Source organism: Neofelis nebulosa, chromosome 16 (assembly GCF_028018385.1).
Source record: "Neofelis nebulosa isolate mNeoNeb1 chromosome 16, mNeoNeb1.pri, whole genome shotgun sequence".
NCBI lineage: Eukaryota > Metazoa > Chordata > Mammalia > Carnivora > Felidae > Neofelis > Neofelis nebulosa.
In genome coordinates, this window is record NC_080797.1 from 11303194 (window position 1) to 11330472 (window position 27279).

At 58.8% G+C, this 27279-nt stretch overlaps 1 protein-coding gene across 1 annotated transcript in view; it reads right to left on the reverse strand.

Annotated features, from left to right (window-relative positions):
• The window catches only part of MYO15A (myosin XVA), a 52138-nt gene that overhangs the window by 13211 nt on the left and 11648 nt on the right, over positions 1-27279 (reverse strand). Inside the window, exons 7-54 of the mRNA XM_058703598.1 lie at positions 26822-26827; positions 26367-26470; positions 26168-26231; positions 25176-25289; positions 24454-24615; positions 22980-23093; positions 22456-22514; positions 22247-22370; positions 21896-21991; positions 21341-21472; positions 20667-20792; positions 19889-19966; positions 18954-19102; positions 18793-18838; positions 18480-18604; positions 17924-18041; positions 17421-17596; positions 16827-16911; positions 15867-15948; positions 15653-15783; positions 15049-15144; positions 13783-14018; positions 12123-12304; positions 11725-11797; positions 11341-11532; positions 10619-10779; positions 10417-10511; positions 9746-9872; positions 9463-9530; positions 9312-9389; positions 8989-9169; positions 8757-8889; positions 8323-8428; positions 8118-8190; positions 6853-6974; positions 6554-6613; positions 6009-6084; positions 5569-5684; positions 5363-5481; positions 4424-4565; positions 3972-4083; positions 3809-3883; positions 3121-3299; positions 2374-2489; positions 2026-2098; positions 1686-1758; positions 1357-1430; positions 1026-1108 (exon numbers count right to left, since the gene is read on the reverse strand). Coding sequence (XP_058559581.1) covers positions 1026-1108; positions 1357-1430; positions 1686-1758; positions 2026-2098; positions 2374-2489; positions 3121-3299; positions 3809-3883; positions 3972-4083; positions 4424-4565; positions 5363-5481; positions 5569-5684; positions 6009-6084; positions 6554-6613; positions 6853-6974; positions 8118-8190; positions 8323-8428; positions 8757-8889; positions 8989-9169; positions 9312-9389; positions 9463-9530; positions 9746-9872; positions 10417-10511; positions 10619-10779; positions 11341-11532; positions 11725-11797; positions 12123-12304; positions 13783-14018; positions 15049-15144; positions 15653-15783; positions 15867-15948; positions 16827-16911; positions 17421-17596; positions 17924-18041; positions 18480-18604; positions 18793-18838; positions 18954-19102; positions 19889-19966; positions 20667-20792; positions 21341-21472; positions 21896-21991; positions 22247-22370; positions 22456-22514; positions 22980-23093; positions 24454-24615; positions 25176-25289; positions 26168-26231; positions 26367-26470; positions 26822-26827 — 5312 coding nt within the window. The remainder of the gene's footprint in view (positions 1-1025; positions 1109-1356; positions 1431-1685; positions 1759-2025; positions 2099-2373; positions 2490-3120; positions 3300-3808; positions 3884-3971; positions 4084-4423; positions 4566-5362; positions 5482-5568; positions 5685-6008; positions 6085-6553; positions 6614-6852; positions 6975-8117; positions 8191-8322; positions 8429-8756; positions 8890-8988; positions 9170-9311; positions 9390-9462; positions 9531-9745; positions 9873-10416; positions 10512-10618; positions 10780-11340; positions 11533-11724; positions 11798-12122; positions 12305-13782; positions 14019-15048; positions 15145-15652; positions 15784-15866; positions 15949-16826; positions 16912-17420; positions 17597-17923; positions 18042-18479; positions 18605-18792; positions 18839-18953; positions 19103-19888; positions 19967-20666; positions 20793-21340; positions 21473-21895; positions 21992-22246; positions 22371-22455; positions 22515-22979; positions 23094-24453; positions 24616-25175; positions 25290-26167; positions 26232-26366; positions 26471-26821; positions 26828-27279) is intronic.

Below are 27279 nucleotides of genomic sequence, written 5' to 3' on the forward strand. Positions count from 1 at the left end.
GGCAGCTCCTGTCTTGTGAGGATGCTCCTCCTTGGCCAGTGAGAGGAGGGCGGGTGGGCCCCAAAGCCATGCAGGAGGTACGATCTGCTCGGGAAGCCAGGGTGGGAGACAGGGAAAGTAGGAGATGAGGCCCTTGACGTGACATACCGGACATGCACGCACGCGTGCACACACACACACACACACACACACACACACACGCACACACACACCCCACAAGGATTCCCCGGTAGAATCCCTCTGTGGAGGCTCCTGGGTGAAGGTCCTTGAAGGAGGGCAAGGGGGTGCCTGCTGGGACTGTGAGGAGTAGTGGTAGGGTCTGGTCCAGGTCTGGCCAATTAAGGGTTCGGTCTTCCTTTGGATATGGTGATTGGTTTAGGGACAAATATTTGGTCCAGTACCAGCCAATCAAATCTCTGTATCCTCCAGCCATTGTGGTTGACTCAGGAATGGCCACGGGACCAAGTAAGCCAATAAGATTGGATTGGGTCATTTTTGCTACAAATATTGGGTCAATCTTGCTTTCCCTAGGATTACTGAGCTGGAAAATGTGTCTCCAGAGCTGGTATCTTACCAGCATATTGGAGATACTACTTAAGAATGCTACCAACACAGAGAGAAGCAGATCCGGAATATAGAGAAAGACTGCTTCCTAATGACCCTTGGATCCAGCTATGCCTGAATCCACGTTTGGACTTTTTAGTCACCTGAACTCTTTTGCTTAAACCAGCTTGAACTGGGTTTCTGTCGCGTGCAACCAGGAACCTGGACATACACATTACTCCTGCCATTTTACAAAGGAGGAAACTGAAGCTCAGAGGACAACGGCTTCTCAGAGGACAACGGGTCTTGTCCCAGACCCGGCAATTCCAAGTACATGTACTCTGCCTACTGAGTGAAGGAGAGAATGAGGGGGGAGAATCAGGAGGGAAGGCCTGGGCAGGTGAGAGGCTGAACTGGCCCCTCCTAGAGCAAGGACACAGAGTGGGGACAAGAGGGCAGAGGTAAAGGCCCAGCTCACTCACTGCTTGGTGCTGGTGTTGTCTGTGATCTGCTTCACAACCTGGCAGTAACACTCGTCCCGCATGACTTCATGGTCGCCACACAGCTGAAGGAGGGCAGGCCAGGTCACATGCCAAGGCCATGCCAGGGCCCACACCACACACATCAGGCACACGAGAACAGGGTGAGCACCTGGAGAGAAGCCTGAGGTCCCTTCCCCAGCCCCCACCCCACCTGCAGGATGTACTCCTCTCTGGGCTTCCCACACCCGTGTCCTGAAACTTTGGTTGACAGATGGGGAAACTGAGCCACACAGCAGGAAAGGAAGCATCTGACAAAATCGGCTGGACTGACCTTCAGGAGGGTGTAAAGCACGTCCAGTTCGCTCTGGCCCTTCAGCGGGGCATCGCCCATGAACCTCATCACAGCTGTAGGAAAGACCTGTCCCACTCAGGCCACCAGACACCCAGCTGCCCACTCACCCCAGGGCATCCCAAGGTTGGGTCTGTCCCTGGGAGGCCATGGCCAAAGGCAGCTGGGAGGCTCCTCTTCCCTTAAAGGGTCCCCAGGTCTGAGTTGAGGAGAGGGGAAGACTCTGAGGGCCACAGAAGCGGGATGAGCAGGGTCACACAGTGCTGGATCCCCCCTGACCCAAGGCCCTGGCCACAGTCCCAACCCCACACCTAGGAACATGTCGGTGGCCATCTTGTTGAGGCTGCTGTCGCTGAGCTCGATGAGAGATTCCTGGAGCGGGGTCTGTGGGGGGAGGGAGGGTCCGTGTCATGATGGCGGACGGACAAGTCAGAAAGAGGAGGGCCACACGAGACAGGAGAGTCCCCCTCACAAAAAAGGAGACAGGCTTGACAGTGGGAGGGATGCTGCTCCTGGGAGGAATCCAGGCCCTTAGGCTGCTGAGGGCTGGGAGGGGTCCCACTGAGGATAAGACTGTTTGCCCGAGGGGCCTGGGAGGGGGCTCTGGCGTCATCATTTTACAGATGGGGAAACAGGCCTGGGGCTGGACACCTTGGTGAAGCAAAGCATGTCTTCCAAGGTTCTAGACTCCCGACCCTCCTTGGATTTCAGCCTGAGGCCATCCCTGCAACAGGAAACAGGTGCTACTGACAAGTCTTGTCTCCGAGCCTTTGGCTACATCCTTTTCCCACACAGAATGTTCTTGACCCAATGTCAGTCAACCAGGCACGAAGGCTCCCATGGCTCCCAGAAGCGGAGGCCGCAGGCGGACCTCACATCGGGGTGGTTTCTCATCCCCCTGCCAGAAGTGGGGTCTCCCCGCCTTGGATGGCTGGGAGAAGCCCCAGAAAGACCCTCCCCTCCTCAGAGTGTGGATAAGGGGTAGGGCCAACCACTCACTGGGGTCTCCTCTGAGGGTCTCGGAAATACTTCTGGGCAAACTCAAGCATCGTGTACGGTGGGAGAGTCAGGCCGTCCTCCGCACGGTCAGGGGAGCCAGCCCTGACTGGGGGACCCTGCGGGAGGGCCAGAGCTCAGAGGGCCTGCCCTGCCACACCCGGTCACACTCAAGGATGACTCTGGCCAGACCCTCTCAGGCTGCCCCCCACCCCACCTGATCTGGCCCCACCCCCATTCACTTGTCCTGGCACCCTCTGCCTGGTCACACCTACCACATGTCCAGCTGACCCCCTGCCCCCCAGCCCTGCCACATCTGCCCCCACCCCCCCCATACACATCCCATCCTGGGGTTGGCCTCCCCAGCTGCTTAGTCCTAGCTGACCCTGCCCCTCACTTCTTAGTTTTACCTCACTCCGCCCCTCACTGGTTCCATTCCACAAGGCTGACCCTGCCCCATTCGGCTGGCCCCACCCCCTCCCAGGTCGACCACCTGCTGGCCCCCAGGCTGGTCCTGCCCCACGGGCCTCATCACAACCCTTCTGCTGACCCCCACCATCCTTACCCCATTTGGCCACACCTCCAACCCCCTCTGGTGGGATGCCATGGGTCACACATCTGGCTAACCCTACCAAGTTTGCCCTGTCCCGGCCAGGACGACCTTGCTCCTGTCCACCTCCACATTCGGGCTGACCACCACCCACCCACCTCCGCCGTCTCAGCCCCATCACCTGGCCCTGCCGGTCTCACCTCCCTCCTGCGGCCCACCTCCCGTGCGGCAGCCGTGGAGGCCACCGCAGCGGCCACCGCAGCAGCACGGCCCCGGCCAGGCTCGGCTGGCAACTGCAGGAAGTCAGGGGCGGCCGCAGGCTGCACCAGCTCAGAAGGGAAGCGGCCCACACGCCCGTGGATGGTCCCAAACCTCCAGCCTGGGGTGGGGGGGGGGGGGAGGTAAAGGGTCTGAGACAAACAGGAGGGTCTCGTCTTGGGACTCAGGGGACCCTCTAGGTATACTCGAGCACCTTCTTGACCCTGCCACAGTGCTCTGTGAGGGAGGCATGTCACAGAGCCTATCTGTAGACAGGAAACAGGGGAAGGGAAGACATTCCCTCAGCGGGAGATGGAGCAGAAAACACGATGCTTGTAGACTCCCAGGCAGAGAGAGAGAGACCTGGGCCACATGCGTGGGAACACAAAATACTCATGGAGACCCCACATCCAGATATGGAGGCAGAGAGCTGGGCTAGGTGGCCACCAGGAGGACCTGGCTGGCCAGAGCAGGCACCCGAGGAGACCTGGCTGGGCCAGACCCCCCTGGGGCACCGAGAAACCCCCACGGAGCATCTGCGGTGTGAGTGCATGAAACCGGGGCAGACTGTTTAGCTTTTCCAGGTTTGGGAGCATTGGAGACCGGACCGGGGGGATCGGGGATATCCACCAAAGTCAGGGCCTCTGCGCCGCAGCTCCTCCAAGTACACGACCTTCTTGCGGACCACGCATCCGGCACTGTAGCCTGGGGGTGAAGTCTATATCAGCACCTGGAGGGAGGCCCCCTTGCCCAGCCTCCCCCTCCCGTACCCGCTCTGTCCCACGGCCCTGACCCATTCGAGGTGGCTCCAGGGGCTGCAGATGAATGATGTCGCCCTTGTGGAAGGCCAGCAGGGCCGGGTCCTCGGGCAGGAAGTTCCTCACTGCGACCACGTAGTCTGAGTCCTGCGTCAGCCAGGGGCAGGGTGAGGGGCTGCAGTCCCATCCCCCTCCTCCCAGAAGCCTGGGGCCACTCCCCTGCTCCTCTCCTCCATAGGTATTCCTTCCTGATTCATCAGGGAAGGGAACATTCCCCAGGTGAGAGAGGAAAGGGCGTTGTACAAGTAGAAGGGGGGCCATGTAAACCACTGGAGACCTGAATCAGATGAACCCAGGCCCCAGAGTCCATGCACAGGGCTTACCCATTCCATCCCTCACCTGATGGTGAGGCCCCTGGCCCCACCTTCCCCACTGGGGCCAGGGGCCCAGCACCTGAGGAGGGGGGCATCTGTAGGGCGATCCTGACCTTCTTCAGCTCCAGGATGAAGTCATCCACCAGGGTCTTGACCTGGTGGGCTCGGGCTGAGAAGAGGATGACCTTCTCGCTGGCCAAGTTGAACTCCAGCATGTTCTGGGAGGGGATGGTCACAAACAGGATATCCGCAAAGCTGGAGGACGGGAAAGTGGCATGAAGGCAGGGCTCCCTGGCCAGAGGTGCCCTCCTCCCCACCCATCCTTCTCATTCTGCCCTGTACCATTCTCAAAGCCCAGCCCCGCCTCAGCCCCCCTGCCCCTGCCACCGGGGGACCTGAGAACTTGCCCAGCCTCCCCTCCCCATCCTGCCTGTGGCTCCAGCTCACTTCTCATCACCCTTTGAACTGACACTCCAGCCCTCACTACCCTTTGCCTTTCTCTCTTTCTTTTTGTTTTTGCCTCTTGATCCAACCCCGCTGGTTTTGCCCACACACGTATCTCTTTCACCCACTGACCAAGTTCTCTGCATCTTTCACGCGACCGATGAACAAGGCTCTACTCCTGTCCTTGTGTGACAGAGAACAAAAGGGGCTGCTGGCAGGGGAGGGGGCCCAAGGACTCAGTGAGGCCTTATGTCAGAACACCCTTCCCTTCCCGGCTGCACTAAAATTTGGCTGTTCACAACACAGACACCGTTCGCTGCACAGTGAGCTCTGTGAGGGCAGGGCTGAGGTGTGGTCTGAAAGGCAGGAGAGGGTAGTAATGGGTTCCTAGCTCATCCGCTTCCTGGCCGACCTGAGAGCAACTTTTCTCACCGAGCCTCGGTTTCCCCATCTCTAAAATGGGCTTGCTTATAGGGCTTGGCACAGAGCCTGGCACATCACAGGCACTCGGTAACTGGCTGGGAAAGAGTCAGTGAGGAGATGCTAATGCCAGTCCGCTAACCCCGTCTCCAGCTGACCCCATTCTCGCCTGCCTGCCTCCCGGTCACCTGTACGTGCGCAAAACCTGCAGCTGCCCACCAGCCTCCCGGCTGCCCTTGACCATCCGCAGGAGTTTGATGCCCGTGTGGGACACAGCTAGGATCTGCACGCCAGTGCCCACGCTGCCCTGGGGTGGGGATAAGGGACATGTGAGAGTCTCCTAGCCTCATCCCTGAAGCCTCTGGGTGAGCAGGGGCTGGCAGGGGGCTCGCACCGTGGCTGGGAAGAGGCGGGAGAAGTAGACCTCCCAGCTGTCGCGTGCGGTGCTGACCACGGCCCGCTTCACACTCTCTGTTGCCAGCGGCCGCTGCGTGTCCAGCTGGTTCTGGGCTGAGGGATGCCAGGTCAGGTCAGGGATGGGTCTCTCCCCTCCCCCGCCAGCCCACATTGCAGGGAGGGAGGCTGACACCCAGCAAGAACGTATTGGAAAAGTGTGTCCTCACTGCCTACACTGGGAAACTGAGATCCAGGGACAGACAGGATGACTAGGGCCACACGCTGTGTTAGGCGAAACTGAACTCAGAGTGGCAGCCTGGCCATGGAAGAGGCCAGGGGTGTCTGGGAGGCAAATGGGGCTGGGTCCGTCCTCTGGAAAGGGCCGGCTTGGCTTTGGCTGGCTGTGCCAGCAACGTCCCTTCCCTCCCCCTGTGGTACCAAACAGGGCCTTCATCTTGAGCCTCTCGTCCTCGGAGATGCGCACGCAGGCCTCGGACAGCGTGTCGTGGACGATCTGTGGGAAGGGGCCAAACGCAGGGAGCTCGTGGGACCCCCCTCACCCCAGCTGGGAACTCAGGCTGCACGGTTCCAGGGTGAGTGGGAATGTAGAGGGTCCTATTGGTAGAGCAGTGGGGTCATCTGTGTGAATCAGATCTCGTTTACTAAGGACCCTCCCCTTTCTCCTCTTTTCCACAACCAGTGCTGCCCTTCCTAGGCCTCAGTCTCCTCATCCACATGGTAGGGCTCGGATTTGACTTCGGAGTCCCATCTAACGCAGACAATCCGTGTGTCTGGTTAAATCGAACCGTGGGCTTGCTGACCTTGTCCATGAGGGTGGGAAATTCACTAGAACAACCTCCCATCCTCACTGTGGTCAAGGACCCCAAACCTAAGAGTACAAAAGTGAAATCGGCAGACGGCTAGTCTATGTACCCATTGCCCTGATGAGTACACCGAGCCAGAAAGGGAAGAGAAGTCCTCACCTGCCGGAACAAGAGGTCCAGCTGCACAGGGTGGCTGTAGCTGTCCTTGGGGTAAAACACCTGTGGGATCGGGGCTCCCGTGAGGCCCTCTGGATAGTCCCCTCACTGTGCCTCACACTCGGCCCCACCCCCAGCCAGATACGGCTGGCTCCATACCACCAGGGCCCCTGGCTCTGACTCTGCCCTCTGGCTCAGACCAGGCTCCAGTGCCCCCACTCCTGCCCCTCCTCCCCGCTCTCTGCTAGGGAGGGGGCCCTGCCCCCATCAGCCCCGGCTTTGGCTCCACCCTGGCCGGGTACCTCTTTGCGCAAGAAGATCCGCCAGGGGGCATCCTGGTAGCCGTAGTAGTTGGGGTTGACTAGGCGGTGCAGACGCGTCTGCAGGGGTTCCTCGGGGGGCTCCAGTGACCGCGAAGGCGCCACTGGGGAGCACAGTGAGTGGGACAGGCATGAGTGAGAGAGGCAGGGCTGATGAGGAAGGGGACAAAGGGGCGAACCCTTGACGGGGAAGGGGCGGGGGCTGGGTGCTCTCCCACACCCCAGGCTGCACACATACCAATCCTGAGGGCACACCTGTACAATCCTACCACTCAACCCTGGCTCAGTCCTTCATTTGACACATACACGCAACACCCTTGTATATGCAGCAGGTCTGTGCTAAAGGCTGGGGGTACCACGGTGAATGTTATAGACAAAGAGCCCGCCCTTGTGTTTAAAGTCTCGTGATAGGTGTAGGTAGAACAGACAATTAAGAAACAACAAAGCTCTCAATTCTAGGAGCTGGGCTGGAAATAAATGTGGGCTAGCTGGGAAAGAGTCTAGGGGCTGGTCTGTGAGGACCCTTTGGTCTCGGTGATCTGGCGTACCTCTCTGAGAAGACACTGAGCCAAGACTGGAACGATGAGAAGGCATGCAACGATCTTTTGAGGAAGAGCATTCTAAGCAGAGCAAGTGCAAAGGCCCTGAGGTAGGAGTGGGCTTGCTGTGTTCCAGGAACTGTGTGTGCCAAGGGGATAGTGGGAAGGGATGAGGTTGGGAAGGTGGGCAGATCATGCAGGGTCTCATAGGCCATAGTGAGGAGTCTGGAGTTCATCCTTAGAGTCACGGGAGAATTTCTGGCAAGGACATGATGCGAGCTGATTTACATCCGTTAAGATTCACTGTAGTTACCATAGGCAGAGAACGTAAAGATTAGGGTTCCAATGGTGATGCTAGGAGGGCTGGTTTAGACACTTGATCTGACACTTTTGAACTGTGTGATCATGGTCAAGTCACTAACCTCCCTGCGTCTGTTTTCCATCTGTAACATATAGACAAAACTAGTACTTCCTTGAAAGATTTTAGTGAGGATTCAGTGAGGCCAGAGTGGGCCTGGCCTGAAGTCAGTGTTATTTAAGTGCTGGCCTACTTACACAAGTGTCCACCTGGTACTTCCACGTGGGCTCGGGGACACAGACACACGCACGCCACTGACATGTAGCCCAGGACTCACCTGTGCTCACACAGGCTTCCTCATACACTCGGACAGCAGCCCTTTTGCCCCTCCTCCCCTCCTGGCCCCTCACCTGGAGTGGGTCCTATGGATGGCCGTGGTGTGCTGGTCACTGGCTTCACCAAGGCCACGGCCTCTCTAGGCACCTGTCCCCACCACAAAGAGAGCGCTCAGGGGGCAACAGGTCTTAGCTCGTGGGGGCAGCTGGTTGCTGAAGCTCTCCAAGGCCCCGCTTTGTCTTTTGCTCTGCTTGGGCCCAGCCAGAAACCGCCCCTCACCTGGCTGCCAGAGGCTGCCGCCGGGTGGCCCATCTGCCCCTTGAGGATCATCAGCGCCTCCTCGTGGGGGTCTGGCCGCTTCACGAACACCTTTCCGCCATCCTTCCTGGTGGATTGGACATGAGTTTCTTCTTCCCAGCCACAAATTCCTATGATAGGGAATTCTTCCTCCACCCCCCTCCCCCGACCCCCATCATTACACATGAGAACCCAGAGAGGATCAGAGACTGGCCTGAGATCACACAGCACAGCCTAGAGAGCAGCAGTCTGGGCCTTCCCCTCTGCCTAAAGGGCTCATCTAGATCATAAACAAACTCACTCCCTAAAGGTTGCTGCTAACTGGGTAGACGGCCACACTGCTAATGGGCACTCAGGCACGGTGAGGAGGCCACTCATCCAGAGGGCTGGAGGGCTGGGGTCGGGGCACAGCTGACCTGAGGGCCTCGGGCCGGCCTCCCCGGGGAGGATGCTGGTACTGCCTCACGATGTTCTTGATCTGCTGTGTGGGCTGCGGGAAGTGCTCCGAGTTGAGTGTTGAATACCGGACCAGCTCCGGGCAGGGCGAAGCTGTGGGCAAGGGGCGGGGACAGGATAAGGCCACAAGGAGCACAACCACACCCCCAGTCCTGTCCTGGGAAGCCCCCACTGCTGGGATGGGACACTCACAGGTTTCTGGACAAGCCCGGTCCTGAGCTAGAATGGGGGCAGCCACGGGCTTGGTGGGGGCTCTTGGGGCCTTGGCCAGAGGGGCCGGGGCCAAGGGCTTTGGAGTGGAGCGCAGGAGCACGGGTTTGGCTGGGGGTCCCGTGCCTACAAACTTCGGCCATGCCTCTGGCGCTAGGGGTTTCTGCAGAGAACAGGGAAGAAGGTGCGCTTCCTGGGACACATCAGCCCGTTCTCAGGGACCCCGTGCTTGCCCAGGATGGGCTCAGAGAGGCACCATGATGCCCTGGAGCAGCGCAGTGCTCACCTGGGCAAGCCGGGCTCACCTCTGGGAGCAAGGGCCTTGGGGCGGGACTCAGGGGCCGCTGCTGGAGTGCCATGGCCTGCAGGGTCATCTCCCGGGCCTGGGAAGAGGTGATGGCGGTGACCAGGCGGGCCCGTGCTCAGGGCACCTCCCGCAGCCCAGCCGGCACTCACCAGTAGCACGGCCTGCTTGTGGATGAAGGCCTGCTGCAGAGCCAGCGTGGAGGCATCCAGGCCTGGGACTGGGGGAGCCAAGTCGGAGGGCGTAGATCCCAAGGGGTGAGAGATGGAGGGAAGTGGAATTCCCTATCTAACCCCCACCCTGCCGTTGACTCGCCCCCACCACACCCATGGCTGCCCCCATTCTCGCCTGTGAAGGAGCCCCGAGAACCAGCGGGGGGGGGGGGGGGGCTCCTCTTTGCCCAACCCTGGAACCACCCTGGCGGTAGGCACTGACTTGGCTTTGGCTTTGGCTTTGGCTCTGGGGGTCTCCTGGGGGGGTCTTCAGTGCTGCTGCTGCCACTTTCGCCAGGCCGGCCTCCCCCTTTCATGCGGTAGGCAATGGCTGTTGGCTTCTCCAGGTCCTGGGGACAGCAGATGGCTCAAGTGTCTGCCGCAATGCCATACTCCCGAGGTTCCAAGGCAACGGGCACCTGACACCGGCCACCTCCTCTGTCCCGGGGGCCTCCCGCCAGCCCAGTGTCTGCTCCACGCCCAGCCTCTGCCCCTGCAGCATCCCAGGCAGTACCCCCACAGCCTTGCAAACCCCCAGCCCATTCTGCCCTCCACGGAGGAGTAAACAGGTTCAAAGAGGAGCTGTACCCTGCTCAGGGCCACATATCATGCCACGCAGGGGCTCCTGGGAGTTCCCAGAATGAGTAAGGGTGCCTGAGGGGGCTGGCTCTCACCAGAGGAGGGGGCTGAACCTTCAGCCACGGGTCCCTCTGGGGTCCCAGCCAGGAGCCTCCCTAGCCATGAGGACACCCTCCTTTGGCCCCCAGGAGACCCAGACGAGACAAACCACTCCCAGGCCCTGGCTGGGAGAGGCTCCTGTGTCACCCTGCGGGTGTGTGACTTGATGTGTACATGTGGTCCCAGCTGTCTGCAAACATCCCATCCCAAGCCTACCGCATCCCCGTAGGACAGCACGGGGTCGAAGAGGCTGTCCAGGTAGCAGTCCAGTCCCTTGTGGGGCACAGAGGGTTCTCCAAGGCTGTCTGAGTCTGGTGTGTGAGGGAGATAGAAAAGTCAAGTTATTTTCTCCTGCTGATCACCCTGTACAGCCCCCAGGATCCCTCCCCACCAGAGACAGTGACCACTGCTGGTTGACCTTGGTGGGTCGCTGTCCCTCTCCGGGCCCCAGTCTCCCCATTTGTACGGTCCTCATTGTGGCTGCAGTACCCATCGGAGTCAGCCACTTTGGGCACATGTCCCTGGGGCTCCGGTCTGGTGGGAGTGTCCGAGTCTGAGTCCCAGCTGTTCCCAAACACCCTGTAGGGAAGGGGGGACAAGGAGCAGCTGACCTCCCGCGAGATCATGGCCCTCCCAGAATCACCCCCCACCACCACCACCACCATGTTCTCCTCTGGGCCCTGGAAACGGCTGACTCTCCTTTAAAAATGGGGTGCCTGGGGCGCCTGGGTGGCGCAGTCGGTTAAGCGTCCGACTTCAGCCAGGTCACGATCTCGCGGTCCGTGAGTTCGAGCCCCGCGTCAGGCTCTGGGCCGATGGCTCGGAGCCTGGAGCCTGTTTCCGATTCTGTGTCTCCCTCTCTCTCTGCCCCTCCCCCGTTCATGCTCTGTCTCTCTCTGTCCCAAAAATAAATAAAAAATGTTGAAAAAAAAAAATTTAAAAAAAAAAAAATGGGGTGCCTGGCTGGCTCAGGCAGGAGAGCATCTCACTCTAGGGCTCAGGGTTGTGAGTTTGAGCCCCACATCGGGTGCAGAGATTCCTTAAAGCCTAGGTTTAGAACTCAGCTCCTAGCCAGCAGTTGGGAGGGGAGCACTGCGCTGGGAGAGGCCATCTGCACGAAGGGTTCAGGTAGCCACCTACGCTCTGGGGCCGCCCCTGCCGGCCACGGGCCCTTCTGCACCCACAATGAAGTAAGACTTCTGTCTCGGGAAATCCCTGAGCAGCTCTAGATCCGCCACCAGGTCCAGCACGTAGTCATGGCCTGCCAGCTCTGCCCACTGGACCCCCTTCTTCATGGCCACTGTCCAGCCACGCCAGCCATCTGTCAGCCCCCTGGTGACAGCACATGGAGGGACAGAAATGAGGGATGCAGCCAACAGGTACTGCCTAGGAAAACCCTGGGACATAAGCCAGACCCCAAGCATGACCACAGCGGACCCCACGGGGGATCTGGTGTTCTGCCCCTCCCCTCCCTCCTTCCCAGGTTCACAAGCATGTTCTAGGTGGGGCGTTACAGGTGCCGACCTGTGCCTCAGAATGTCTCCAGCCACTTCTTCCCCCGTGCTCCAGGAGTGCACCGGGCAGGAGAACTGGTCACCTGGGGGAGCAGCAGGTGCTGGGCTCAGCCAGGATGCATCTGAGGTCCAGGCCTACTGCTCCCCCACCTGCACCCTGCTCTTAGGCCTCCCCACGCTTGTCCTGGACCCTGGATCCGCATCCTCGAAGCCCCAGCTCCCTTCCCCCATTCTAGGTCCAGCCCCCACACCCACATGCTGACCTCTTTCCAGAGCCACACCCAGAGGGCTCCTCCCCACTCCAGAACATCCCACGGCTTCTACTGGGGCCCGTGGACTCCAGGTGCCCCTTTGTGCAGGATAGAGGGAGAAGGGAAGGCAGCACAAGGTGTGGAGAGGACAGCTCACCGTTGAAGCAGCCCACATCCAACGCCATGTTGGCCTTCTCCTGGGTTGCTATCCACTCGAGCTGGGTCGGGGGAAAGGTGCGGGCTGCCCCAGAACCCTGCTGTTGGGCCCGGCCCATGGCCTGCATGAGGCGGTGTTGACACACAGCCTGGAAGCCATTCCGCCCATAATCAGACACAAACCTGAGGGGTAAGAGTTGGAACCAGGATGAAGAGGGATCTGTGGCTAGGCCAGGATAGACAGGGATTCTAAGTCTAGTCTGACGGAGGCCCAGGCTAGTCCAGAGCTCTAAGGAGAAAGTGAGAAGGCCCCAGCTCTGAGGCTAGATCAGAAGGGTCCCGGGCTATGGTCCAGAGCTCTGGGATGATACTGAAAGGGTCCCAGGACAGCCCTGAGGTCCAGGACTAGGCTGAAAGGGCCTCTGGTCAGTCTCAGAGTTCTGGGGATAGACTAAAAAAGATCTCAGGCTATCCCAGAGTTCTAGGACTAAGCTGAAAGGGTCCCAGGCTAACCAGAAGTATCTTAAGCCGGCACAGAGATCCAAAGGATAGGTCAAAGAGGTTCCAGAAAGGCCCACCAAAACTTGTTGGAGCAAAATGTCATTGACAGGCTGGGGGCTACAGCACGGTATGGGCAAGAACTTGGACTCTGGAAGCCTCTGCCTTCCATTCCTTCACCAAGCATCCCTGTGCGGTCATCTGCCCTCTCTGAGCCTGCCTCCAAGTTCCCACCTTATGCAGGAGATGACCGTGAGGGTTCAGCTTGGCCCAGGACCAACAAGCCTGATCCCTGCCAGGGCAGGTGATCCACATACCCGGCTTCCTGTCCCCTTTCCTGCTGCTGTTGGGCCTGGCCAGGAGCAGCAGGGAGTAGGCCCAGAGTGGCCGAAAGAAGGAACCTAGAACTGTGCCCACAGGAAGCCCCGCACAGCAAGGCAGTGGTCCCAACCTGGCAGCAAGACTGACCAAGTGAGCTGCCCACCTACTGCACACAGCCCAGGTGAAGCTCTGCACGCTCTTAGGGTCACACCCACCCCGTAAGGTGGATCCTGTTACCATTCCTAATTTACAGGCGAGGAAAGAGACTCGGAGAAGGGCAGGGAGTTGCCCCAGGACACACAGCAGATAGGTGTCAGAGCTAGGGTTTACACCCAGGGCCTGCCTGAGCTCTTTCTCTTGCAAATCATCCTTCTCACCCAACAGGGTGACATCATCATCATCATCATCATCATCATCGGCCTCATCATCATTATCAATACCATCAGGATGCTGACAATAACCTCGCTCACATAGCAATTACAACGCTTTATAGGTTGAGTTGGGATTTGAACCCAGACTCTCTCGAGTCCAGACACGCTCTACTCCCATGACATGAGATCAGTGCCTTTTTCCCAAACTCCCCACACCCCGGTCTTGCCACCCTCTGAGCTCTGCAAATCCTTTATCCAGTTTTAGCTGAGCCCTACTCTCCATAGTGAAGACCTGCCCTTCTTTCTTCCTCTGAGCCCAAGAGAGAAAGAGAACAGCCCCTGACCGGCCCCCCCATGCCTCAGCTTCCAAGCACAGAGACCTCACTCCTGGCCGGCCCTTTAACATCCCAGCCCAGGGTCTCATGCCAGTGTCACCGTCCCCATGCCCTGGCCCTGCCCGGTTCCACTCACTTGAGCAGGTACTTGTTGAGGCGCGATGAAGGTGCAAAGCCACTGAGGCAGGTAGCCAGTAAGAGCCAGCCCCGCTCAGCATTGTGGGTGCTGGGGTTGCGCCACACCTGGTTGGCCAGCTGTGCCAAGATCTCATCCCGAAGTTCGGGCACCGCCAGACCCTTCTGCACAATGTAGTTCCCGAAGACATTTTCCTGGGCGCCATACAGGTGGGGGTCGCCCATGAAGCGCAGGATCTGGGCCACAAACAGATTCTCCTGGGCCTCTTGGAAGGTTGTTCCTGCCAGGGCCCCACCCCCGATGGGCACCCCTCTCACGTGCTTCCCATGTGTCCCAGGAAAGCCCACGTAACGACCCCCTGTGTTACAATATAATTGCCATATCCTATGCCAAACGACCAGGTGGTCCATCCTGACTATAGAAAAGTCAAGATCCAAAGCACATACCGACCTTCTCACCTGTTCGTGAATCTCCCACGACAGCTGCCCATACAGCCCCAGCCCTCCCTGCATCCCTGGCCTCCAGCCAGCCCCTCACCTCCTACTCCATCCAGGCCCCGGAGAGTACTTTCTAACATTCATATCTGACCACACCACCTCCCATGGAAGCACCTTCCTTGGCTCCCTAGGGCCCTTAGAATGAGATCCCAAGTTCCAGATCTGTCAGCCAAGACCTCCTGACCCCTTCTTGCCCCTGCTTTTCTCACTCTCATCCACTGATGTGTTCTGACTACATCAAGTCCCTCTTCCCTCTGTGCCTTCTCCATTTGTCCTGGCTGGTGAATCCTGACCCCTTCCACTCTAGCTCACATGCCCCCTCTTTGATTCTGTCCAGGACTGGATTAGGGGCCCAGTCTGGACTCCCCGGCCGCCATGCCTAATCTCTGTCCATGTTTGTAGTCACTGGTCAGGCCTACTCTACCTCCCCTCTCGGACTAGGCCTATTCTACCTCCACCCTCAGACTAGGAAGTCCTCGAGGAGAGGGCCTGATCTATTCTTGCTGTTCCTGGGAAGCTCCACAAAGCCCCTGGGGCAGCCTCTTTGCCAGGAAGATGGCTGGGAAAAGAAAGACTCCCAATCCTCAAAGCCTAGCCCAGAGTGGAGCCCAGATTTTATCTCCTGGCCCCACCCCCACCCCACCCCCAGAAGTCTTTCCTCCAGAGAAGAGGGCTGGGCTTAAGGGCTTGGGCTAGTGGAGCATCCAGGGGAGAGAGACAAGGGGCCTCAAGGCCTGTGAATTCAGGGGTGACCTGGGCAGACCCATACCAATTTGAAGACGCTCACGGCTTCTGCATGGCACTCTACTGGCAACCGCATGAGGGGTGTCTTCAGGGGCACGGTCAGCATCCCGAAGGCAGGTTCCTGGGGGCACAGGGCAGGGGCGTAGGGACAGACCTGGGACTCATGGGCACATCTGGATCCACTACCCTATGCCAGGTGGGGGCATAGGAGCCTGTGAGGTAAGGGCTCCTTTCCCCAGTGTATGGATGGAGAAACTGAGGCTTGAAGAGGGGCAGACTCTGGCCCTCAGCAAGCTGGTGGTGGAGACTATCTGCGCCCCTTGGAGAGCCCCCCCCTTACTGGAGAGCCAGAAGTGAGAGTAGGGATGACTGTGGCCCTACCGGTTGTTAGATTTCTGAAATGTTTCCAACTGGTTGGCAAATAGCCGCTTCCTAAGCCGCCGAGGGCCCACTGCTTCTGTCCAGCGCTTCCCCGGGAGCCCCCAGACTCCTCACGATCCACAACCCAAGGGCTCATTACCCCATGCCACAGGGCACGGCTAGGAGCTGGTCCCTGGACAAGTACAGTGTTAGCTTTAGTTGGTCAGCGCCCACTGGCCAGAGCCACTTGGGCCTATGCCAGCCATTACCTTAAAGTGGCATCGAACAAACTTGGCCATGGGGTAGTTGTTGATATCCAGGGGCAGTGTGACACGGGGCTCGGCCTGGAGCCGGGGAGTCCGCACGGGGACCACCCGGGGCACCCGGGCTGGCCTGAGGCCTGTGGAGAGAGGAGGGTATGAGGTGCCAGGCTCCTGTGCCTGCCCACGCCCACCCCCACCCCACCATCCGGCACGGAAGTACCTGCCACGGCTTGTAAGAGTCCCGCCAACTCAGCGGGTACCTCCAGGTGCCCCACGGCCACCACCTCCCGCTTGCTCAGCTCCTGGAGGGACGGCGCCTAGTGAGGGCCAGGCCCGCCACAACTCTACCTGCAAGCCTCCCTTCTTGTCCTGGCTGCCGCCCGGCCCCCACACCCACCTCCTGCTCCCGAAGCCGCGCCTCCTCCGCCCGGAGCCTCCGCTCTGCCCTCGGCTGCAGGAGAGCAGATGGTCAAGGCGGGGAACGGTGGGCAGAGGCGACGGCAGGCCTCGGGCCAGGGGGCGGCCCCAGCTGGCCTGGCACGAGGCAGCGGGCGAGAGAAGCAAAGGGGGCATCTGCCCCACCTCGCAGATGGCAGAGGGAAGGCAAAAGCGTGGCCAGAGAAACAGGAAAGGAAGGGAAAAAGAGAAAGAGGTAAGGGGCAGAGGGAGTAATGCTTTGGGGAAAGGGAAAGACCCACAGGGGGCTTTCTGGGAAGAAGCCGAGAGATGTGCGATGGAATCCTCTCTGAGCTCCACAAAACCTCCAGTAGAAGCCAGGTGGTTCTTCGGGGCCTTGGGGATTGCAATTGTCTTTCTGGTGGTTGGTTTAGATGACAATAAGCCAAGACCGGCATTAAGGTAAGAGCAAGACCATATCCAGTGCTGCTCAGATCGACAAATTCCATCATACCCAACTGCTCAAGGCCCCACCGTGAACCCGGCACAGGCCAATTCCTTCCCGCGCAATAGCTCATTGAACCCGCGCCCCCCCTCCAAGACCCCAGGGGGTAAACGGGTAAGGTGAGGATACAGAAGGCCAAGGTCACAGCTAGTAAGTGGCAGAGTGGGGATTCGAACCCAAGACTGTCTGAGGCCAACAGTCTCCTCCTGGGTGCTAAGTGCCTCCTCCCCTCTCCCTGCCGCCTGGCTCCCGGGAGGAGGGTGAGGGGTGGGACTGTACCTTGAGGTAATGCCGGTGGTTCACGTATGTGTGTACCAGGGACCGGAACTTCACCAGGCTCCTCCTCATCTGCTGATACTGCTGCCTGGGGGTGGGGAGAAAAGAAGTGTCGGGGGGGGGGGGCACAGAGGGGCAGGGGTTGGGATCACAAGGTGACGGAGATACGGAGATGCCCACGCCAGCCTGGCCTGGGTATCACTGCCCACGGTCAGTGTGGCAGCCCTGTGCTACAAAGAGAAGCTGGAGCTCAGAGAGGAGCAGTGACTTAGCCAAGACCACACAGCACATTAAGTGGCAGGGCCTGGATTAACCTGTCTCCAGCATGTACATCGTACTGGGGCTCCTAGGATGCAGGGTGGGACCCCTCTTGGCTGGAAAGATTCCCGCCCATCAGTCACAAGGGCCAGGGGGTAGGTGGGCGGGACGTCCAAAAGCAGAGACCTAGAGAATCCCAACATCCTTCCCGCAGAGGCCCCGACTCTCAGCTTGCACGCCGCCAGGACAGGGGGCCTACTGCCCCAGTTCAGGTATGGCCTCTCCCAAGCCTCGCCTAGCCCTAGGCCTCCGGGGAGGCCTGCCGTGTCTGGGCTGTACCTGGCCAGGTAGCCACGGGCCCGACTCTGCAGCAGGATGATCTTGTGGCGCAGGGAGCGGAAACGCCGCCGGATGAAGAAGCCGCGGAGGCAGCTCTGCAGCGTGACGGCTGCCAGGTTCAGGACGTGCTCGCGCATGCTCTCCAGCAGCTGGTGTAGGTGTTCCTTCAGGAACAGCTGAGGAGAGGAGGCAGGCATCGAGGCACATAAGGGCCTGGGGAGCGGACCGGGGCCCCTCCCCTCCAGAAGGCGGTGGAGACAGACTAGATGGGGGCAGCAGTGCAGGCTGAGTTTGGAGAGGGAGAACAAAGAGGGACGGTGAGTTAGGCCGTGAGAGCTACCCGAGCAAAGGTCCAGAGGCAGAGTGAGCATTCCATCGACCAAACTCAACTGCGCGGCCTCCGGGCCAGGGATCTTTAGTTTGGGCATTTCTGACTCCAGAGGCTCCGGTTCTAAAACCCCTGAACGCGGGGCTTCAGGGACCGCGTGGGGGGTGGCACTCACCTTGCTGACACCGACGCGGTACATATTTGGCGTGACCGTGCACAGCCGGCTCAGCACCGACACACACACGTCCCCACTGGCTGGCAGGTTGTGTTTGAGGGCCACTAGACAGCGGTACCTGCAGGGGCGCAAACTCAGCCTGGGGCTAAGGGACCTACCCCCAGCTGCCCGCTAGACCACGGAGTCTCCCTAGTCATAGTGTCTTCTAATCAGAAATAGGCACTCCATCCCCAGACTCCACTTCTGACTGTCAGAAAAATCCCAGCAGAGAGTTTCAGTCGAATAAGACGCTTTACCGCCACCTGCTGGAAACTTGTCATAATAACCTAGAATTATTCCCTCGGAATCTCCACACGTTAACAATAAAAGCATGAGAAAATGCAAAATAAGAAATGTACCTGCCATGTGACAGCTAGCAGGTAATAATCTTGTGTGGCACACAACCTGAGCAACTGTGCACAGCAAGCTCTGTCCTGCCTTGGGTTCTGTATTCCTGGGGCCATGGGGGAGCTAGATAAGGATCTGGGCAGCTCAGGACCCACCCTGGCTGAGGTACCTGTCGATGAACACCTGGAAGGGCAGGCGCACTGGAAAGCCCTCCTTGCGGATCCGCACGGTCTCCAGCACCCCCGAATAGCGTAACTGTGCCATTACCACATCTGGCTCAAAGAGGCCTGGCTCCTGTAAGGAAAGCCCAGATGAGGAGTTAGCATACTAGCCTACCCGTGTGCAAATGGCACTATCGATGACAAATAGCTCCCACAGTGGGCTGGGAAGATGGAGGTCCAGAGAGGCACAGCCACTTGCCCAAGGTCACACAGCATGGGGAAGAGAATATGGCTCTCCCAGGGACCTCAGCCATCACATACCTTCTTGTGGTTGGGCTTCAGGCAACGTACGAACAAGGGGTTACACCTGGACGGAGATGGGAGGAGGGTAGTATGAGGTCCCAGGGAAGGGAGGTGCTTACCCGAGGGTCACGGGGTGGGTCAGAGGTGAGGCTGGGTGCCCACCCACCCGCCATGCTCACCTCTCCATCTTTTCCACCAGATCCAGGAGCGACTGTTGGAACTTAGCGGCCACTGTGTGCGCCTTGTAGAGCCGGGTGACAGAGCTGCTCTTGCCCAGGCGCTGAGGGGCAGCCTGTGGCGCGTGGCTGGAGAAGAGGTGTGCCACCACCTGAGCAGGGGCGGGCAGCAGGCCGGGACAGTGGTCAAGGCACCGAGAGACAGGGAAACGGGGAGAGATGGGGGCCGAGAGACAGAAATGAGGAAATAGAGGTTGAGGGGGTGGACAAAAGGAGTTAAGAACAAAAGGAGTCAAATCTCCAAACCGAAGTGATCAGCAAACTAACCCACTGGGCCCCTGCCCTCTCTGCAAGGCTGCTGTCCTCCCAGATCACACACACCTCCCGAGTCAGGGTGACCTGTGCCTCGCAGAGGACCTATCCCGTGGTTGGGCCGACTTTTTTTTTCTTCAGTCTGGGGAACACACAGGCACTGACTGTGCACCTGAGCTGGCCTGTTACACACATGGTCATGAACTCTGGCAATGACCTCAGGAGGAGGGTTCCCATTTGGAAGAGAGAAGGTGGAGGTCCAGAGAGTGGGGTGGGTGGCTGAGCACAACAGGCCATTTGGGAGAACTGCTCAGTGAGGGGATAAGGCAGGGCACAGCTGGGTGGGCAGGGCCAGGATGGGCCAGAGGACAGACAAGGCAATCCAGTGGGGCCGGCCAGGGGCATGGACCTTCAGGAGACAGGATCAAGAATGGAAGAAAAGACAGAGCAAGGCAAGACTCTGGGTTAGGGTTGGGGTCAAGGTCAGAACCCGGCCGGGGCCAGGACGAGTCAGAGGCGAGACCAGCGCCAGGGGACCTCCCCATTTCCTGGACTAAGAGAGGGGCCTGGTGGTAGGCTGTGTGCTCTGGGGCCGGGCCAGAGGGCAGGAGGCGAGGCTTGCTCACCCGTGTCCGGCTCCGCACAAAGAGATCTAGCACATCCTGGCGCACCTGGTCATGATTCTTGTCTAGGAACTTGTGCACCTGCAAAGGGGGATCGACAGGGCAGTTTGGGTTGGACCCACTGGTAGGCAGGGGGGACATCCTACCCCTATCCGCATGTGCATCAGCCTGTCTGCTCCCCTCCTCCTCCCTGCCTCCCTCCAGCAGGTCGGGGGCTCACAGCCCCTGGGGGACCCTGGGCCTGCCCCTCCAGGCCTCCCATCTCCCTGTCTGTCCTAGGAGGTGCTGGATTCTTCCCCCTGCTATGGTCCCCTCCCCTTCTGCCTCCACTACCCTTCCCATCCTCCAGGGAGGGGAGTCCTAGCCAAAGCTTCCCCTGACCAGTGTGGCTCTTAGCCCCCTCTTCGGTGGAGGACACTGTCCTGCGTCTGTCCTACAGATGAGGAAAATGAGGCCCAGGCAGGGACAAAAGCTGGAATGTGTCAGATAACAGTGATGAGAGTGACCACATCACTGCTGATAACAGTTACTCTTTATCACCCACCCCCAGCCCCAGGCTTCTCACACTCAGCATGTGAGATGGGCACTATCGTTATCCCCATCTTCCAGATAAGGAGATGGGCTCAGAGAGGTGAAGCAATTTGCCCAGGGTCACACAGCTGAGGATCGGCAGGGCCAGAACTAGAACCAGGTGGGAGCGTTTGCAGCCCACGTTGCGTTTCCATCTTCAGCTGCGGGGAACAGCGGCACTGGGGGCCGTGCGTGCTGTCTCGGGTCTCACCTGATAGGTGACTTTGCCTGCGTAGTGCTTGATGGTGAACTCGGGCAGCGGCATCTTGGGTTTGGAGTAGAGTGGGTTGGCGCCGTGGTGGTAATGGCACTTCTGCAGGAATGTGTGGTCTGTGGCCTGGGGGCAGGCAAGGGTCAGCGGGTGTGTGGGGAACCTGGGTACACTGCTCCTGGGCTAGTGACAAGTTCTCCAGGGAGAACTGGTTCCCAGGGAGCACTGGGGAGAAGCAAGTCACAGCTTCCTCTGGCTACCCATTGCCCTGGGTGGGGAGGCTTAAGTGGACCCCCCCTCCCAGACAGGAGTGTCCCATTAGCTCCCAGCTGCCTCACCCTCCAGCCCAGCCTTCTTTGTACTCTTTAGTCCCACTGCCCAGAGCGCCCACCCTACCCTCGTGTCTTCTAATCAAGAGTTTGAGGCCCAACCTCAAGGTCACCTCCTCCAGGAAGGCTTCTGTAACTTCCCAGGCTAGTACCCTCCTCTGGACACCCACAGCCCCCTCTCCAGCCTCAATCACCCACCCCCAGGTTGTGAATGGCCGGCTGGGTGTCCTGATCTCCTGTCCCCAGGCCAGAGCACAGAAGAATGCAGGACTCAGGCCTGATGAGGACAGGAGGCCCAGAGATGTTGAGCAACCTGACCAGGCTCACAGGGCACCCGTGGCTCACCTGGGGAAAGCAACACTGGTCATCGAGGATGCGCAGGATGCCGTAGGGCTTCAGTGAGATGAGATTGATGCACGGCTGGTTGTCAGCAAAGGTGATCTCCCGCCAGTCGATCTGTTCCCGGATGTACTCCTCCTGTAGACGTCAGGGGCTCAGCCTCCTCACCCTGCCCAGCTCCCATCCACCCACCTCCCGGGCTGGATCCACCTGAAGGGGCCTGACCAGGGGCCCCTCTGCTTGCACAGGAAACTCCCTCCCCAGAAGGGCAACACGAACCCCCTCTGAGCCCTGCTTCTCCCTCCACCTGGGCCAGCCCGGTACGGTACGGGGTGAGAAGGATCCCCTAAGAGGGCTTTTCTCTGGGCTCAGCACCAAGCGTCTTCCCCTCCAGAGCATAGGCCTTCACATGTGCTGGCCCTTGGCTTAGAATGCCTTTCCCTCTATTCCACCTGACACTCTCCGGTTTGCCCCTAAAGGACCAGCATATCCCGTCAGGCTCCGAGGAGGCCCACTGCCCAGTCAGGAGGGGACAAGAGTGCTAAGCGAGGCCCCACCCACCTGCTCCTCCTGGAAGACGATCTTGTTGAACAGGTACTGAAGGTTCTCGTTTGCATAGTTGATGCACAGCTGCTCGAAGCTGTTGAAGCTCAGGTCCTGCCAGGTGGGTGGTGAGGCTGGGCCTGCTTCCTCCTTGGCCAGTAGCCCGTGTGTGCCCCTCACCAGGGCCCCGCTCACCCCCGTCCGGCGGCCCAGTGCCCTCCCTGCCTTCCGTGGCCTCAGGAAGTGCTTGCGGGTGAGGGAAGGTGATGGCAGGAGATTGAGGACAGATAACGGTGTGGGCTATAGGCAGAGACGTGAGAGAGATGACGTTTTATGTCCCCTGTCCCTCACCCACCCGTGCAGCCCTACCTCAAAGCCATAGATATCCAGGATGGCAATGGACAGCGTGTCCTGCCGTGGGGACACCAGCGCGTTGACCCGGGCAATGAGCCAGCCGAAGAGCAGTGCGTACAACACCTTGGCGATGGCATCTCTGCAGCAGAGAAGGTGTGGGGCAGGTGGGCCTAGTGCGGGGGGTCTCGGATCTGGGGGCTCAGGCGTGGAGGACCAGGACTCACCTGGCATCCACGGCACTCTCCACCGTCAGGGGGGTGAAGATCTTCTCTCGCATTGTCTCCTGGGGAGGGATGAGACCCCTGAATGACAGCAGGCTGGCCACCACCTCCAGGAAGCCCCCAGAGGATTGGAGGCGGGACATGGGGAAGGGAGCAGGAACGATGATCTGACTGGTCCTGGGCACACAGTTGGCCAGCAGCGGAGCAGGACACCCTCATCCCCTCCTCTGCCTGCCTACACTGGCAGGGACAGGGCTGCTGGTCTAAGGGGGGAGACACGGGCACGAGCAGACACAGTGAGATCAGCCTTGGGATGGGACAAAGGGCCAGCAGTTGTGGGAGCCTGGAGGAAGTAATGACCCAGACAGGGGTCAGGGGTGGCCCACTGGAGGTGGGGGAATGCCTGTATCAGGTCTTGAAGGAAGAGTAGGCGTGGAAAAGGGAAGAACGAGCCAGGCAGAAGGAGGAGCCCATGCTGTCTAAGGGCCGGCAGGAGGCTTGGTAGATCCGGGTCCCCAGGGACTCACGGTCACTTTGAAAGTGATGGCCTTCTGCAGGCCCTCGGGGGAGATCTGCAGCAGCTCCGCCACGGCCTGGATCTCCCGGGCACTCACCACCGAGGCCGTCTCCTGTGCATCTGTCTATGCAAAATACCAATAGGACTGCGTTTCAAACTGGGTTTAAAGTTCATATAAAAAACACAAGCAAGGTAGGGGCGCCTGGGTGGCTCAGGTGGTTAAGTGTCGACTCTTGGTTTCAGCTCAGGTCATCATCTCAGCTCTGGTCATCATCTAACAGTTAATGACTTCTAGCCCCTAGCCAGGCTCTGACCTGCTTGAAATTCTCTCTCTTCCTTGGTCTCTGCCCCTCTCCCTCTCCCACTCTCCCCTCCCCCCCCCCAAAAAAAACACACATTAAAGAAAATAAAAATTAAGAACATAAGCTAGAATAACCAGGAAAATTCCGAAAGAGTGAAGGAGGCCCTATGAGATAGTCTGATGCTATAAAGCTACGATAATTAAAACAGTCTGGGAATAGACACATAATACATTGGTTAACGAAGCACAACGGAAAATTGGGAATTAGGCAAAACTGTACATAAGAACTTAATACATGGTGAGTAGGTATTTCTCAAATTACAGGATTAGTAAAACTGAGGAATCATGTGGAAAAAAAGGAATTGAATTCCTACCTCAAACTTTACCGGGATAAATTCCTGATAAGCCAAAGATTAAATATTAACACACACACACACACACACACACACACACACACACACCATAAAAGGGTTTGAAAAAATTATGGGAGAAATCTGTTGTAATTTTAAAGAGATGAGTCTCTCTAAAAGTGATAAGAAAAAAATCTAAAATTTATACAAGATTGATAAACCAAATGCCTGAGAATAATTCTAAAAATCTACATGGCAAAACCCAAACCAAACCAACCACCAAGTAAAACATCAAAAAAAGCTGGATACAAATCAAAATATTGGGGCGCCTGGGTGGCTCGGTCCGTTGAGCGTCCAACTTCAGCTCAGGTCATGATCTCATGGTTCATGAGTTCGAGCCCCGCACTGAGTTCTGTGCTGACAGCTCGCAGCCTGGAGCCTGCTTCGGATTCTGCGTCTCCCTCTCTCTCTGCCCCTCCGCAACTTGCACCCCGTGTGTGTGTGTGTGTGTGTGTGTGTGTGTGTGTGTCTCAAAAATAGAAAATTTTTGAGATTAAAAAAATTTTTGTAAACAAAATATAAATGGTGATCCAGGAAGTATCTTCATAATTCATATCTGAGGCAAAGGGCCGATTTCCTTCACATATACAAAGAGCTCTGATACATCCATGAGAAGATGAGCAACCCCACTGGCGGTAGGGGCGGGAGAGGGAACAAAAGGTACGTGCGTGGTGGAACCTGAAAGGCAAATACGCATGGCCCGCAAGCCTCTGAGAAGATGATCTGTGTCCCGAGGGTGCCAGGGCCCCACGGCAAGCTGTGGGCTCTCTCACCTCGTACTTCTCAAAGTAGACGTTGCCCAGGTGCAGGATGGACGCCAGGATACGGAAGATGCTGTCCTGGTCCTCGCCACTGAAGCCCAGCACCTCCATGGCGGCCAGGAGCCGGCGGAAGTCGTCCGAGTCACTCTTCCCTGAGATCTCACAGTTCCCACCCTGGGCGAGGGCAGGGGCCGGGGGACCTTGAGAGCCCCCGGCCCCTGCCCAGGGTCCCTGAGGGCCCTGGGGGCTGGGGGCTCTCAAGGTCCCTGCCCTGGCTCACTGGCAGTGTGGCCCAAGGTGGGCACTCCCATTCCCACGGGCCAGGAGGCTCTGAGCAGGTGCTGCCCGCCAGGCCCTGTGCAAAGCCCTTGGTGTAGCCCTCCTCATCTCCTCCTCACCGCATCCCTAACGAGTGGCATTATGCTGTCCCCACTTTACAGATGAGGAAGCTGAGGCCCGAAAAGGGAAGTGCAGTGGCTCCAAGCTGCTTAGTGCTGTTCTAAGCTATAGAGAAATGAAGAGTCAGGCAGGCCTCTCTTCCCCCCACCGTGGACCCTAAAGATGCCTGTCACCCTTGCCGTGATGAGACACTTTCAATCCAAACTCACGCCCCCAAACCCCATCACCTACGCTGGCTGGCTATCAGGACACCATGAGTTGGTTCTCTCAGCCCCCCTGGGTGACGGGGCAGGGGTGCCAGGCCGGGGGGCCCTTGGACACCTGCGGGTACTCACCTGGTTCAGGTAGTAGTAGGTCTCGGCCTCCTGCAGACTGAAGGCCTGTCGGAGCTGGGCGGGCAGCCCGGCCAGCAGCTCGTAGAAGATGTGATAGTTCCTTTCATTTTTGGCCTATAGGGCAGATAGGTGGGTGCAGAAAAGGGAGCCACCACCTAGGTGACCCCCAGACACACACACGATGCCAGGGCCCACAGTTGAGACCGGGCACCTCTGTGAGGAGTAAGCTCCCAGCCTGGCACTGGGTGGGGGACTGGTATGGTGGTAGGGAGGGGGCTCTGGTCAAGATTTAATTCCGTTTGGAGAAACAGGAGAAAGACAGCCTTTCTTCGCTTGTGCACGCTGGGCACACACACCTGCCTATGCTGCGTCCACAGCCCAGATGTGCACACACGGGACCTCCTGATGGTTTACTCAGCCAGGGTGGCTGAGGGACAACTGTATTCCAGGCCCTGCTGTAGGCCCCCGAGACCCAGCGGGGGAACAAGGGAGACAGAAGCCTCGACCTCACGGAGCCCACCTGATAGCTGGGGAGATAGACTCTCAACAAATCACTGGTTAAAACCTGTCAGATAGAGACAAGAGCTCTGGAGAGAAATAAAGCAGGGGAGGGGGTGGGGGGGTTCCAGGGGGTGGAGAGGGACTTCATTCTAAATGGGGTGGCTTCGCTGAGCAGATGACATTTCAGGGAAGGCTTGGAGGAGGTGAGGGGTTTGGTCATGTAGGTGTCTGGGGGGGTTAAGAGTGCTCAGATAGAAGAAATGGTAGGTACAAAGGTCCTGAGGCAGGATCATGGCTGGTGTGCTTCAGGGACAAGAAAAGAGTCAATGTGGCTGTAGGGGGGGAGAGAGGGGAGCAGATCACATGCTCACACGGACACGTCTTTGTTCATTAATTCAACATTTACCCAGCCCTGCCACGTGCCAGGCTCTGAGTATCTGCATACCCCCAGCCCGTCCCAACACACAAGGGTCTGGAAGGGCCTGGCCCACCTGAAACACAATCCTGGATTTCTCGAGCAGGTACTGGGAGGTTATGGCACCAGAAATCACGCCCCTGGAGTGGGGGAGCACAGTCAGCTCGTGCAGGGTAGCTGGGTGGGTGGAGTCGCTGGTGTGGGCTCTCAGGGGCTGCACCAGGACGCGGAGTGCCCTGCGAGGCCTTTGGGGGTCCCTCCACCGTCCCACTCACCCTTCCAGAAAGACCTCCACAAACTTCCCGAAGCGGCTGGAGTTGTCATTCCTGACAGTTTTGGCGTTACCGAAGGACTCCAAGAGGGGTGTTGCCTCCAGGATCTGGACCCCAGAAGATGTGGGAATTGTTCTGGGGGCCTAGAGTAGGGAGCACAGCTAGGGCCACCCCTAGGTTTTCCCAGACACAGACCTCCCCAAGGACCCCCTGTGTGAGGGGCAACCGCAGGTGGGCTCCCTATAGAACCCTTGGGTCCCCCCAGTGTCCCCCAATGCCTGCCTCATGCTGCCAACCCCCACACTCAGGCCGCAGCTACCCTCTCCCAGCCCCGCCCCTCCCACCACAGCCCCCAGCCAGGACGGGCCTTTGGATGCCTCTTCCTGTGCATCCTGCCTTCGCACACGAGCGTGTGTACCACGAACACACACACAGGCACACGTGCACACTCCAAGTACCTTTATCTTCAGGAGTCCCCAGGATGGAGGAGGAGGAGAGAGGCACAAGAACAGAAGCAGGTCACCTGTAGGACTGACCCCCTCTCCCACCAGGTCACCAGGGGCCTTAGACCATGGAGGGACCACCGACCCCTCTGGGCCTCCGGGGTGGGCAAACCCACGAATCTCAGAGACTCCAGCTGTCCCGGCCTGGGGCCTGCAGCGTGGCCCCAGAGTGTGGGAGTCTGCTGGGCCCACGTGCCAAAAGGCTCTGAGGATGTCCTCTTTACCCCATCCCCATCCCCATGACCACCTCAGGCTCAAAGCCAAGCCTTTGCCTTGACCGCACGCCCTGCACAGTCCAGCCCCCGGCTGGCCTCTGCAGAGCACCTCAGCCCTTCTGACTGGCCCCTCGATACCCAGGCCCCAGCCGGCCTCTGGACCAGAGTCCACTCCCTCTGCACCACTGGCAAATCCCC